At 41.1% G+C, this 14,958-nt stretch overlaps 1 protein-coding gene across 2 annotated transcripts in view; it reads right to left on the reverse strand.

Moving 5' to 3' along the window:
• The window catches only part of CNTNAP5 (contactin associated protein family member 5), an 881,311-nt gene that overhangs the window by 636,200 nt on the left and 230,153 nt on the right, over nt 1-14,958 (reverse strand). For both annotated transcript variants that reach the window (XR_009009129.1, XM_007169254.3), the window contains exon 3: nt 6,222-6,415. Coding sequence is in view for 1 of the 2 variants with exons in the window: in XM_007169254.3 (XP_007169316.3) it covers nt 6,222-6,415 (194 nt within the window). In the remaining variant the exon portion in view is untranslated. The remainder of the gene's footprint in view (nt 1-6,221; nt 6,416-14,958) is intronic.

The following is a 14,958-nucleotide window of genomic DNA, read 5'->3' on the forward strand; positions in this document are numbered from 1 at the left end:
TTACCTTGTATAACTGATTGGGGAAATCTTGTATCTAAATTTATTAATTTGTGTGTCTTCGATACCTATACATCTTCCTTTAAGATTTTGCTTATAGCATTTCTCCTAAAACCAAGCAGGACCTTGTGGGGCCTTCCTGGGGACAGACCCCCATGTCCCCCCTCTTGTTTGTAGGAAAGCCTTAGCCACCTAAGCCTTCCCTGAGTTCCAAAGAGCAAATTTAATCAGAGAAGTGAGAATATGCAGAAACAAAGGAAAGCAGTCAAGCCAGACAAAAAATAATAATAGTTTAGCCATAAAACAAAGTCTAGGGCCTTTAGTTCCTCCTCAAGGGCCATAACATCCTGAGCCATATCCTTGAGTTATTTTGCAGATACTAAACTCCCATCAGGTGGAAGAAGTTAACTGCATGCTGACTACCAGTGTGTAGACCCCAGACAGTTTGGAACCAGAAGGTTGATGATTGAGAACCCTGGAACATCACCTTATTTCCTCACCATCAACCAGCTGGAGAACTGTGCATGAGCTGATCACGTATTTCTCACACTGTCCTTAAAAACACTTCCCTGAAAGTCACCGGGGACTTCAGGTCTTCTGAGCATGAGCTGCCTGTTTTCCTTGCTTGGCGCCTGCAATAAACACTGTACTTTCCTCCATCACAACCCAGCGTCAGTAGATGGGCTTTGCTGCACACTGGGCAAGGGGACCCAAGTTCAGTTAGGTAACACTCCTGCTTTGAACACTCCTCCTTCCCCACCATTTCCTCTTTCTGCCTTCTTACCTTTATGGATTTTTTATTAGGCAGACCATATTTTGTAGTTTCCAGGAAGCCAAAGGAACTTAAACATGGTCCCTGCTTTTTCCACTCATCAAAGCAGCTTCCACCCATATACCCCCAAGCACACCTTGACAGCTTCGTGTATCTGAACTGCCATTAGTGCTAGTTTTACACATAGGCTGTGTTGCAGCATGTCCTTAATGGTTCTGTGCATTCATGGGAGGGATTAATCACACCTTCAAGCCCCTTGTTATGCCCAATACACAGCACGGTGTTTGGTGTCTCATGAGAGTTGAAAAGATATATGTTGATGGTAATGAGATTCTCACTCTTAAATAGTTTTCTGAAATTGGTAGGCTTAAAATATGATGTCAGACAGTGATCAATACTCAGGATGTTTTAGGCCAAATTGGCAGAATAAATGTGTACAAATCATGAAGATCAGAGAGCCTCTCCCAGAGCTTTTAGAAGGCACTCAAGGGTGAAATCGAGAAACTGATGACCTAAATGTATAATCCATTGTTTCAACTGACCTTTATGTCAGAAAGGTGTTAAGTAGCATATGCAAGCCCTTTCACAATAGACAGACTCCAGAAAGCTACAGAAAATCAGAGACCATCGTATCATCCAGGCCAAAGGATTCTATCAAACAAGACCAGATGGCTGACATATTTGGGAAGTGGCAACATGATTTTAGAAGAGAAAACTGTAAACTGGATATTAATAAAATGCAGTATATTCAGATAATGTACTTCAGGGTCATGGGAAGAGGAAAAGGATCCTGATTAACTTGCCCAAGATCAATCAGGAACAATGTGGATGAGGTGATTTAAAAATAGGGCTCCTGATAACCAACAAGGTCCTAATGTATAGCACAGGGAACTATATTCAATATCCTGTGATAAACCATAATGGAAAAGAATATAAAAAGAATACATACACATGTATAACAATCACTTTGTTGTACAGCAGAAATTAACACACATTGTTAATCAACTATACTTCAATAAAACAAATTAAAAAATAAAAATAGGTCTCATATTAAAACACACACGGGCTTCCCTGGTGGCGCAGTGGTTGGGAGTCCGCCTGCCAATGCAGGGGACACGGGTTCGAGCCCTGGTCTGGGAGGATCCCACGTGCCACGGAGTAACTGGGCCCGTGTGCCACAGCTGCTGAGCCTGTGCTCTGGGGCCCGCGTGCCACAACTACTGAAGCCCGTGTGTCTAGAGCCCGTGCTCCACAGCAGGGGAGGCCACTGCAATGAGAAGCCTGCTTACCACAGCGAGGAGTGGCCCCCGCTCACCGCAACTAGACAAAGCCCATGCGCAGCAACGAAGACCCAACACAGCCAAAGATAAATAAACAAATTAAAACACACACACACACACACACACATTGGAGGCTGTCTTTGAAATTTCAGAGTGATAAGTAGCAGAATATAAAGGAAAGTAGCAATGCCCATAGAGGAGAATGTATGTTTGGAACATGTACATGTTGTATGCAGGAAACATAGGTGGATTCATGAAGGGTTTGAACACTGACGTACAAGAGACACGGGACTAAAAAGGTAATCTGTGGATATAATAGGGACAGTAAGTGTCTCTCCTGGAATATCTTTCAAAATGATGGGTAACAGGACTCTGGTCTCTGTGGATTTAAAGAGTTAGATGTTCCTATGTAGCAAATCAATTGATCCACTTTACTGAACATTGGCTGAAGTTGCTGCTCAGAGTTTGAATCTTAATATTTGTGTTATTTGGCGTGTCTACAAGCCAACCAGAAACAGATTTTGGATGTGCTAAGATTCTAAAAGTCTTGCTAAGTTTGTCCCCGAGACACCTTCACACCTGATTATTTAGTGAAGTGAGGACTCTGGCTTATTCATAAATCATAATGCATCGCCACATGGCTGCTTGGTGGCCTTATTCGTGAACATTGCATTCAGAGCCAGTTCAGAAACTCTGCAAATTGGATTTTTAGAGCATGAATATCTGCTACTGTACATTGGGCAGGTATATTTCCGGGATTCTTTTTCTGAAGTAAAGTTTGCAAAATAAAATAAATCTCTTGAGTACTAGCAAATTGATATCCTATCCAAGGGGTATGCTATAGTTGTATTGCTTGGTAAATCAACTTTAAAAGACATTACAAACTCCATATCATCTGAAAATTGAAGATCTTCAAAAGACCTTGTGAAAGTCTCATTCAAGAGATTTTTCTATTTCTGTGATACACAATCTTTAATTAAGTCAATACTTGGTATTGATGTTTTGGGGTACTGACTTTTTTCTGAAAAGTTGAACCATTTAGAGAGTTTTATAAAACCCTCTTGTTTGGCTATTGCTTTTATCTTGTTTATCAGGATTAACTTTGGTGAAACTATAGTCTGATTTATCATTTTATGTTTAAAAGGAAAAGAAAAACTCTCAAGGTAACCTTTTCATTCAATAACATAATCTGGTAGAAATACTAATGCAAATTAGGCACAAGTCAGATTTTATACATGTTCATGAAATGTTTGGTAAAATACTCTGAGTCTGTTTGATGGGTATTCTATAAGGCCTATACAGTTTCAGAGAGTTTGAGAACTATTTATAACATATAGAGATATAGTTAGATAGTATTAGTGCTTTCTCACTTTTAAATTTTAGCAGCACGTGAAATACACAATGGGATTTAACACTCTTCTTCTGGAGTGGGCCTGGCAAAGTCTAAGGTGAGAAAGATAAATCAGTTCTGTGAAAATTAGAAAACAAATTCAAGTGTAGTAAAGAAGAAATAGAAAGTACAGTTTCTGCAAATCATGTATAGTCAGGAATCAGTCTTGGTTTGTATTCTGGCATCACCAGTGTCTGGTTATGTGAGCTTGGGTTGGTCTCTGAACCCTGAATCTCCAGAATTTATAACACCTTTTTATGTATACGGAATGGCATTTGTGTACAAATTTGTGTGCAATTGGTCTTCGGTAGCCGTTTGTTCCCTCGGTAGTGATACGAGGGGACACGCATTGTTTTTCAAAATTTGAGCCTTGTTAGTATGCACGACTTACCACCATGTCCCTGTCCCATGTCACTGGAGGGGCGAAGACCCCTCCCCAAGTCTTTCCTCCTCCTGGGGTTTGCATCTGACAGGTTGGTCCTGAAGCTGCCACGCCCCCACAAGGGCCCTGCAGGCATTGCAAGTATCTCTGGGGAGGCCTTAGCTGGAACTCACCGCTTTCCTGTGCACAGCGGTTGCCTGCCTTTTCTCCTCTGCCCGCCCAGCATCTTTTGCCTCCTCCCAAAGGCCAAGGCTATCCTGAGGTGAGGAAAGGGACAGGCACGAGAATAGTGTCCTCCCCTCCAATTCTGTAAGCCCTAATAATTCTGCAGTTCTTGTAATAGCCATCCAAAACGGAGTTCAGGCTATGTGTCCAGTAATAATAGGCGTGGAGCCTACTGGACTTATAACACAGGCCCCTGCATTCAAGGGGCTTGGAGTTTTGTGGAAGCACAGGCAAACCAACAGGGGCAAGAAAGTGAAATAGGCCTTATGCCTGCTGTTCACAAGCCCAGAGAAATTGTCCATTCTTGAAATACATCCTGACCCACAGGACAGGGCAAAAGCAGGTCCTTTGATTCTGAAGAAAATGAAACTCAGGGTTTTATAAAAGTTTAGACAAAAGAACTCAAAACTTCAATCTGAAAAGCAACCAGTTCTGATTGAAAATGCCAAAGCAAATAAATAACACCACATCTATTTGTCCCTCTCAAGTCAGCATAAAATCTTAAAATTGTGCCTCAAAATGGAAGGTGTGCTTATTTCTCTTTTCAAACTAAAAAAAAAAAAAAAAAAAAAAAACCCTGTAAAATTTATGGGGGCTTCAAAATTGAGGAAAAAACAGAATAGTCCCCAAAAGACTATTTGTAAAATGAAGAAAACCCATGCTCTCCATAAATATTACCACCTAATATTACAAGCCACTCAGAATAAAGATGACTATTATAATATTCTCCAGTTTCAATCTGCCATAACTAATCTTAATCCTCCATTTACTATTACTTTCAATTACGAATAGTGATGGGTAAGCAATTAACAAATAACAATGAATATAAAATAGAATTTGTTTTCCCAGCAGAGTGAGACCAATACAGAAAAATATATGTGCAAACAGCAGCAATTTGAAAGTGTAATTGGGATTGATTTAAGAGGGAAAACAATTAAGGACATTATGAGAAGGAAAGCTAATGCTAGCAACCACTAAATCTTCACCTCCTGTGTACATTTAGAAAAAAGTAAATATCTGGTGAGGTTTTTTCCCGAAAGCAAAAGTGACCTGAACCAACACATTATTTTATTTGATGCGTAAGTCTATGAGGTCTCCTCTGGGTGCCTTTTGCCCCTGCCTCGACCTCCAATTCCTCACCTCGTAATCTGGGGACAGCCTTTCACTCACCTTTTGGGGTCAAGAGCTTGGGTCCAGGGCTGTGGAAGGCACAGTTTTTTTTTTTTTTAATAACCTGGACCAAACTGTATTTTACATCCAAGCTGCAGATTGTTTATAAAGGCAGAATCATTCTAAATTTTATATATGTTTTGTATTTTTAACACTTTTAATTGTTTTCAAAACTTGAATAGAGGCAGTTGAACACAATGACTTTAAAGTCAGACCAGGCTGTGGATTACCGGACCAAGATGCACCAACTGGGCAACTTTGGTCGAGGTACATAACTGAGCTAATTGCATCATGACAAGGTATGTAAAGTGCCTGGTACATAATAAGTAAATATTTACATATATACACTACTAAATATTTACTTACTATGTACCAGGCACTTTACATACCTTGTCATGATGCAATTAGCTCAGTTATGTATGTACCAAACGTAAAATAGATAGCTAGTGGACAGCAGCCACATAGCACACGGAGAACAGCTCCGTGCTTTGTGTCCACCTAGAGGGGTGGGATAGGGAGGGTGGGAGGGAGACGCAAGAGGGAAGAGATATGGGAACATATGTATATGTATAACTGATTCACTTTGTTATAAAGCAGAAACTAACACACCATTGTAAAGCGATTATACTCCAATAAAGATGTTAAAAAAATAGGTAAATATTTAATAAACACATACTCAGTCAACCAATACATTCTTGTCAACGATCAGACTTCCATGTTGTAGCTCTCTTTTTATCCCTGAAAGAACTGAGGCCCAGCCAGTGAAATCCCCAAGTTACCGGAAAAGGAGGAAAACACTAAACTCTTTGCAACAGACATCCTCATTTCCCTAGGAACTGGCGTCATGCTGCAGATAGGACCTAGATATGGTCTAATTATTTCTGAATGGGTACACAACAGTTATCAAGCTACCGGCAATCTGGATAGAGGAAAAGGACAGAAACGTTCACTGGTTACCATGAGGGCATCTCAGTTTTATTCAGCTGATGAGAAAATTTGTCCTACCCAGATGCTGTCTTCTTGCTTGTACTGTTTCCAGTTGCGTCCTGTGTCACTGAACATCAGGCTGTAGCTCGTCACCCAGTCAGAGCTTCCGTATCTTCCCTGCGTGGCCACTGCTGTAATCTCCACTCTGTTGCCCAGGTCCATCTGGAGCCACTGCTGAGCATTGGAATCTGCTGGGGACCAACCGCCAGTTCCTGGAAGAGGATCAGAGAGAGAGAGTTGCAGGAGCATCTCACAGAGCCGCGAATGTCACCGCTCACAGAGGAAAAAACGAAACAAAACAGTGTTCAACTAAGGTGTCTGTAACCAAACTATGTCTGCCTCTCTTCATCAACCCCTGGTACTTTCTTTTGGAAAATTTTATTGGAGTAGAGTTGATTTACAATGTCATGTTAGTTTCAGGTGTATGGCAAAGTGATTCAGTTATACATATGCATAGATCCACTTTTTTCCAGATTCTTTTCTCATATGGATTATCACAGAATGTTGAGTAGAGTTCCCTGTGGTATACAGTAGGCCCTTGTTGGTCATCTATCTTATATATAGTAGTGTTTGTATGTTAATCCCAAGCTCCTGATTTATCCCTCCTCCCCCCCATGTTTCCCCTTTGGTAACCATGAGTTCGTTTTCTATGTCTGTGAGTCTATTTCTGCTTGGTAAATAAATTCATTTGCATCGTATTTTAGATTCCACATATAAGTGATATCTTAGGATATTTGTCTTTGTCTGACTTACTTCACTTAATATGATCATCTCTAGGTCCATCTATAATGCCACAAATGGCATTATTCCATTCTTTTTTATGGCTGAGTAATATTCCACTGTATATATAGACCACATTTTCTTTATCCATTCATCTGTCAATGGACATTTAGGTTGTTTCCATGTCCTGCCTGTTGTGAATAGTGCTGCAATGAATATTCTCTACCCAATTTTCATTCTCCTCCTCCGTCAAATTCCCTTTCATGGTTTAATATTCATCTCAAATGCTGTTTCCTCTATGATTCATCCTCTCTTTTCTCAGTTATTACAGTTTTCATCTTCTGGATTCCTAATGGAATGTCACCTATTTTTTAAGTTTTTTACAACCTTAACCTTTAACATGCCTTATACCCTCTTCCTGACTGGTCTTTCCTTCCTTCCTTCTTTGCTTTCTTCTTCCATTCCTCCCTTTCTTTTCTCTGATCTTTAGCTCTTTCTAAATACGTGCTGTGAACCTGCTGTGGGCCAGACATTTTGCTGTGGATGCAAAGATGCACGATCGTGAACGATTTGATGCACGATCAAAGATGACTATGCCCTTGAGAGGTTAGTGTTCACTCATTCAACAGATGCTCACTGAGCACCAGGAGGTTGCTCAATACCGAGGAGAGAGAGACACGCAAACAAAAATGTGTAATGTGATGTGAAAGAGAGCCTTCAGAGAGGTGAACACAAGGTTCAATAGGAGCACAGATGACAGAATGCCTAGGTAGATGATCAGAAAGCCCTAGAGACAGTGACAGTGGAGCTGAAAGCTGTTTCCCCAGCAAACAAGGTGAGACAGAGAAAAAGTTGGAGAGACCAACACAGGCCACGAAACAGCGCATGCAACATCTCAGAGAGACATAAGAGGGCCCCATCCCTGGGTCTCCTTGTGATTCCACATGTCTGACACGCAGCAACATTCTAACATGTAACCAAAGCCTTTGAGCCCCAGAATTTTATCATTTGACACATTGGAACTTTGCAGAAGATCAATATGAACTCTTGCTTCTTTGGAAGACTTGTGGCCTAAGTTTTCTGTTTTCATTTCACATAGGTATAAAGAGGTCCATATTTATTCTTCCTGACCCAAGGGTCCACAAGACATCTGAATCCTGAGTGGGACTTATTGTCGAATGTGTATGCCATGGGTGCACCCCAATATTCATAGAAGCACTATTTACAATAGCCAAGATATGGAAGCAACCTAAGTGTCCAAGGAGAGATGAACGGATAAAAAAGATGTGGTATATATACACAATGGAATATTAGTCAGCCATAGAAAATAATGACATAATGCCATTTGCAGTAACATGGAGGGACCTAGAGATTATCATACTAAGCAAAGTAAGTCAGACAGAGAAAGACAAATGCCATATGATATCATTTATATGTGGAATCTAAAAAAAAAATGCTACAAATCCACATATATACAAAGCAGAAATAGACCCACAGACATAGAAAACAAACTTATGGTTGCCAAAGGGGAAAGGTGGGGGAGGGATAAAATAGGAGTTTGGGGTTAACATATACACACTAGTATACATAAAACAGATAACCAACAAGGACTTACTGTGTGGCACAGGGAACTATACTCAACATTTTGTGATAATCAATAAGGGAAAAGAATCTGAAAAAAAATAGATATGTATTATGTATAACTGAGATATATATTATGAATAACTTCTGTGCTGTACACCTGAAACTAACACAACACTGTAAATCAACTATACTTCAATTAAAAAAAAGAAAGAAAGTAGGCCTTTTGTTAAGAACCTTGCTCAGGGCATCAGGTTGGCTGATTCATTAGATTTTTAATTTAGAGGCGTTAACCAATAAGTCCCTTTTGATTTCAACCTGTGCCATTGAAAATCATTTTAGTGATGTCCCAGTTTACATTCTTGCCATCTCGGGAGGACTCAACTGGACCCTTCCTTGGTACTGAGAAGTTTCTGAGTCCCCACTGGCTGCCCACTGCAGAGATAGCTTGTCATCATCTGGGAGTGGGCAAAGGGGGCAGAGAACATGAGATGGGCCCTACTCTGGCCATAAGGCACATTCATCGATTTCATCCCAATAAATAGCTAGTACTGTAGCCGAGTAGGACCCTATGAAGCCTTCCCAGAATAGACCGCCACCAATGTCCTCCACCTGCCTTTTGTCTGTAGAAAAACTTTAGTCAAAGAATAAATTTAATCAGAGAAATTAGAAAACGCAGAAAGGAAAATAGTCAAGCAAGACAAATAATAACACTTTAGCCATTAAACAAAGTCAAGGACCTTTAGTTCCTCCTCAAGGACTGTAGATACTATTCTGAGCCACGTCCTTTGAGCTGTTTTGCAGATACTGAAGCCTCCACCGCGTGGGAGAAGGTAACTGAATGCTGCCCACAAGCATGTAGATCCCAGGCCAGCTGGAACCAGAAGGTTGATGATGCCGACTCCCAATGACCTCACCTCACCACCAGCCAATCAGAAGAAGGTCCACGAGCTGACCACACTCCCCACAACCCCCCTCCCTCACCCTGTCTTTAAAAACCTTTCCCTGAAAACCTTCAGGGGGTTCGGGTCTTTTAATCGCTAGCTGCCCTGGACTCCTTCCTTGGTGTCCTGTGATAAAGCTATCTCTTTCTACTTCACCCAAATGTCTGTCTCCGAGATTCAATCCGGCACTGGTGTACAGGGGCTGAATTTCGGCTACAGTACTTTTGTTTGACGACATTTTGTTTTCACTTCCCTGCCAAGATTCAAATGCAAGGAAAGAAAGAGAAGTATGCTTATCCCCTACCATGGAATGTCTTTTATTAAGTGTTTTGCAAGACACGAATACCCAGTACTGCTGGTATTCACTAATATGCGTTCTCTCTTCCTTCTGTAGTAATAGGACTGCGGAGGGTGCATGGCTTAACTGCACTTTTCAGCTCTCAGTACCTTTCGAGTTGTGGCCCTATGGACAAATTCTCTCCGAGAAAAATGTGAGTGGGAAGATATGCCCCCTGCAGGCCATCGGGTCTCTTCCCCACTTGCTTTCTCCTTTCACCACTGATGGATGCAGCCGACAAGGACCTAGAAGACGGCAGAAGCTCAGCGTGGAAAGATGCCAGATTCCCGCATCACCACATGTAAACTACAATATGAGTGAGAACTAAAGACTTATTTTGCTTAAGCTATCGTGTAGTGGAATCTATTTGATACTGCAGTTTAACCTACCTTAATACATACAAAGTACCCGGTAGAGTAAATAGAATAATGCCCATATTATAGTTGGGGAAACTGAGGTCCAGCAAGTGTAGAACACATGGAACTCAGGATGCAAGCACAGCTATTTGAGACTACTATGTAAGAGAAAAAAATGTTTCTAAAAACCCAGAAAATCAAGAAGGGGGAAAAGCACCGGGAGGAGACATTTGAGCAGAGATTCTGAGCTGCTGGGTCCACAAGTACTTTTTTAATCAATGAACCCTGTCTTCACCAATATGTCCACGATTCCCAATTTATTCTACCCTCTCCCAACTTCTCAAAACTGGCAGGGAGGTCCAAGAAGGAGGAGATATTACATTTCCAAGAAATCTAAAATTGTTCTGAACCTACTGTTTATGTCCACTTAATTTTTCCTGCCCATTTCATGAGACCTCCTTCTTCTTAAGTGAAAAAAAGCAAGGCTGTGTAAACTATATGACTTCAACAATATTAAAACATGATAGAAAAGAAACATGTATGGTGATTTCTTCTGAGTGATGGAAGTATGAGTGATTTTTTTCTTTTATGCTCTTTGCATGTAACATTTTCTATTATCAGCATGTCTTTCTTTTATAAACTGAGACCCATTTTTACATGGCTTATTGCATAAAGAATATATGTAGCGATTTGACATTTGGTGGTATAATATAGAACTCTTTGTGTGACCATCACAATTTTTGAAGTGAAAATCCTCAAACCTTAACTATTTCTCTTTACCCCCCTATTGTCCACAACTAGACTCCTTAGTCATGCTTTAGAGTTTTTCCTTCATTTATTCTAATTATTCTTATCATATTTACATATGATAAGAAATTATGTTAATGATGGAAGAAAGGAAATAAAATAACAAGGAACTTTTCCAACCTCCTTGCAAAGAATAAAATCACAAGAGACTGACCCAAACCAAACCAAAACAAAACAAAAAGCTATTGCTAAAAATATTTCTTCAAGTCTGTCTAAAGAAAATCACATAACCCTTTTGCCCATAGTAAAAAACCTTAGTTTATTAACCCCCCGAAATTAACAAAAATGAAATTGTTGATGTTAGCATTCATTAACACATCAAGTTAAGAATTTTCCAAACCCCGGAGCTTCAGCCTAAGCTCTTAAAATGGAAGGGCACTGTCTGCGTGCTAATTGCCAAGGACTTTTTCCCTGCTGTTGATGGTGTTCCCAGCATTACAGCTAATAGGCAAGACATCCAAGGTTGCCATGGTTGCTATGGCAAACATTTTATTCCTTCCACCAAACAATAAGTGTGTTTTCACAAATTATGAGAGTAGCCTGAAGATACTATTTGCAGTTGCTTTTAAGACACACAGTGCCCACGTTAGCTTTCTGTTTCTGAATTGTTATCTAGATCGAGGTGTAACATACACACAGGTACCTGCGCTTGGCAAGTTACAGGTGTTAACTAAGGCAGTGCTCTCTGTAATTGTGACTGCGATATAAATAATCATGAACTACAATTCCCATAAACCCTGCAGTTTGAATCAAAAGGAATTTAATGGAAATTTAAAGGAAAATTATATTTTTAAGGGAAACATAACCCCACCTTAGGTTTTGATAGCATCTAGGACATGAGGTCTAGAGTGATTTGCAGGCTATAACTTAGTTTATTCTTAGCACAGCCCAAACATCATACCTTACATGCTGTGTGATTTCACTTTGGGGGAAAAGATGGAACTGAAAGTCAAGAGCCTTGGTTCTAGACCCAGCTCTGCTCCTGAGGTTAGATTAGATGAGATTCTCAAATGTGTTCAATCATCAGAAAACTTCTGGAGTGCCTGTAAAGATGACAGATTCCTTGGCCCACTCCTCGCTAACTTATGCAGGGGCCTAACCTGGAAATCTGTATCTTCAGAAAGGTGCTCATGACATGCTGAGTGGTTTAGGAAACATTGGAGAAAACAGCTTCTAAAGTTTCAGTTATACTATTTTACTAAGAAGAGTTGAATTCTTTATTTGTTTCATGGTCCAGGTTAGCTTAAATCCAACATGCTATTCTTGATGATTATAAACAAACAAACAAAAAAGCAGCATGAAATCACCTCTGGATTTAAAGATGGACAGTCTTCTCCAATTTGATCCCCAATCACCCACCCCTAAGCACAGATGGAAACTTAAAGTCAGACTTACAATTTCCCAGGAAATCTAAAAATTTGTGAATTCAGAAATACCCCTCTTTGCTCTTGATTGGACACTTCTTTTCGCTCCCAGTTAACCCTTTTACTTCTTTTCATCACCCCTATTCTACAAGCCCTTGGACTGTTCATTCACTCACAATACTAGCTAGCAGTTGGATAGTCCTTGCTCAGTACACGGCACTGCCCCAGGCACTTGGCAGACATGGACTCACTCATCATCCCAGAAGCTCTTTATGATTGGTATTATTATCATTATTCCATTTGACAGAAGGAAAAACTGAGGCCAGAATTGTTGGTCAGCTTTTCCAAGATCACACAAGGGGTCAGTGGCAGAACAGGGGATTCAAACCCAGAAAACTGGGACTCCAAGCCCCATTTCTTAACCACTCAGCTGCGGGGCCTCTCAACAGCATGGACAGAGCATGCTTGCCTTCTTCCTTCTTTTTTATAATAGCAATTCTCTCTAGAAACATAATTCACACTTCACTTATTTTTCAGGTCTCACTTGATTCTCATAGCAATCAGCAATAGTAATTTTTTTTCATTTTATTTTATTTTTTTATAAATTTATTTATTTATTTATTTATGACAGCATTGGGTCTTTGTTGCTGCATGTGGGCTCTAGTTGTGGCCAGCAGGGGCTACTCTTCGTTGCGGTGAGCGGGCTTCTCATTGCGGTGGCTTCTCTTGTTGCGGAGCACAGGCTCTAGGCACATGGGCTTCAGCAGTTGTGGCACGTGGGCTCAGTAGTCGTGGTGCACGGGCTTAGTTGCTCCGCAGCATGTGGGATCTTCCCCGACCAGGGCTCGAACCCATGTCCCTGCATTGGCAGGCGGATTCTAAACCACTGCACCACCAGGGAAGTCCCCGCAATAGTATATTTAACTTCCATTTACTAGAGAATAAACCAGGTTTAAGGGTCACCTAGTTTATCCAGATTATATGGAGAGGCTGTTTTCCAACACAGTTCTGTAGATTTCTCGTCCCTGGCTGAGGTTTCAACATGGACCAAGGTCTTAAGCAAGCAGGTAGTTACTCTTATGGAGAACACTAAGTAAGACAAGAGACCCACTCCCTGCTCAACCCCGTGTACCATAGGGCTTATACCTAACTTCACATGCTCAGGTAGGCTCCGTAGGCTCTGCTCATGAAACAGGAAGACTTTTAGATAAGGCAGAAATTCCTCAATTTCTACACTGACTTCCACTTCTAACTCAGAAAGGGCAATGAAACTTGATTGATGTTACACACTGGAAATGGGCACAAAACAGATTATATACAGGTCTCTGCTAAGTGATATTTTACAACTATCATTCTAAAAAAAGAGAGTTAATTTAGTACAAGATCAACAAGAGCTAAAATAATCACATACACATAGCATTGTTAAGCCTAATCTGTTTTAATCACACTCAGCCTGGCCATTTTAAAAACAACAACAACAACAAAAAAAACCTAAAGTAAACCCTGTAGAGAATGGGTTTCCAAGATGTGCGCTTCCCCCCCTGCACTTACACGAGGCCTTAAAAAGCTACAAGCACATTCTCACAAATGCCTGGGAGGTTAGAATGAATGATTAGCTGCACCATTAATTATTAAACATTTGGGGCCTCTGTAAGCCAAGGTTGGAGATTTTTCAGGGACAAAGCTACCTAGTGATGATAATGAGTAAGGCAGAGAGACTCCCCCATAAATATCTTACTTTATGTGTGGATGAGAGTGAGAAGAACATTCACAAACATGCTGGTAGCTTCCTGCACCTTCACTCAGTGTGTGGTTATCATGCATGTATATAACAGGACCTGTGGTTGGGAAAGGACTTCTGAGACTGAGAGGCTATTGTCTGGAACACTGCGCATCACACTTTGCCCCTGGGCATGTGGGGCAGGACCTAGGTGTTGCTGGATGGCCCTGGCCAGGGGTCCTACACTTCTATCTGCACATTTATTAAGGGACTAGGGAGACTCCTGGTGGAAAAGTAAGTGGGAACTTGACCAAACACTCTATGGGTTTCAAAACAGGTAAAAAACTGTAGGAAGATGTGGAGTGGCCCCAGTGAGGCCAGTTTGCAGGAAAAAAAAAAGAGGATCATGAGAGGAGATTTAAGTAAAGGAGTGAGAATTTGGATCCAAATGAGACCCAGTTATCATGATTAAGGCTGCCTCAGGAGCAATGCCTGGTGGGGGTGGGGGACAGGGGCACTCTCCGTGGATGACTTAGTTTGGGTTCCCCAGAAGTCAATTAGGAGACAGGGATTTCAGGGTAAGAAGTTCATTTGGAAAATGACCCCAGGAAGCCAGGTGAGGGGAATGGAGATGAAGCAGGGAAGAAAGGGCATCCAATCCATGGTGCATCGGCAAGCTGGGCAGCCCTGTGGGTGAGCTCAGTCTCACTGGTGCAGAATGCACTTTGGGTTGTTCCAACAGAGCAGGAGGACACTGGGGTCAACTTTTGATTGAAGGCGGCTGGAGTGCACGGCAGTGTTTAAGGCACAGAGAGAAAGCTGAGAACACAGAGAAGTCCAACTGTATGTCTTCTTTGGAGAAAAGTCTATTTAGATCTTCAGCCCATTTTTTGATTGGGTTGTTAGGTTTTTTGATATTGAGCTGC

The sequence above is a fragment of the Balaenoptera acutorostrata genome, chromosome 8, assembly GCF_949987535.1.
Source record: "Balaenoptera acutorostrata chromosome 8, mBalAcu1.1, whole genome shotgun sequence".
Taxonomy (NCBI): domain Eukaryota; kingdom Metazoa; phylum Chordata; class Mammalia; order Artiodactyla; family Balaenopteridae; genus Balaenoptera; species Balaenoptera acutorostrata.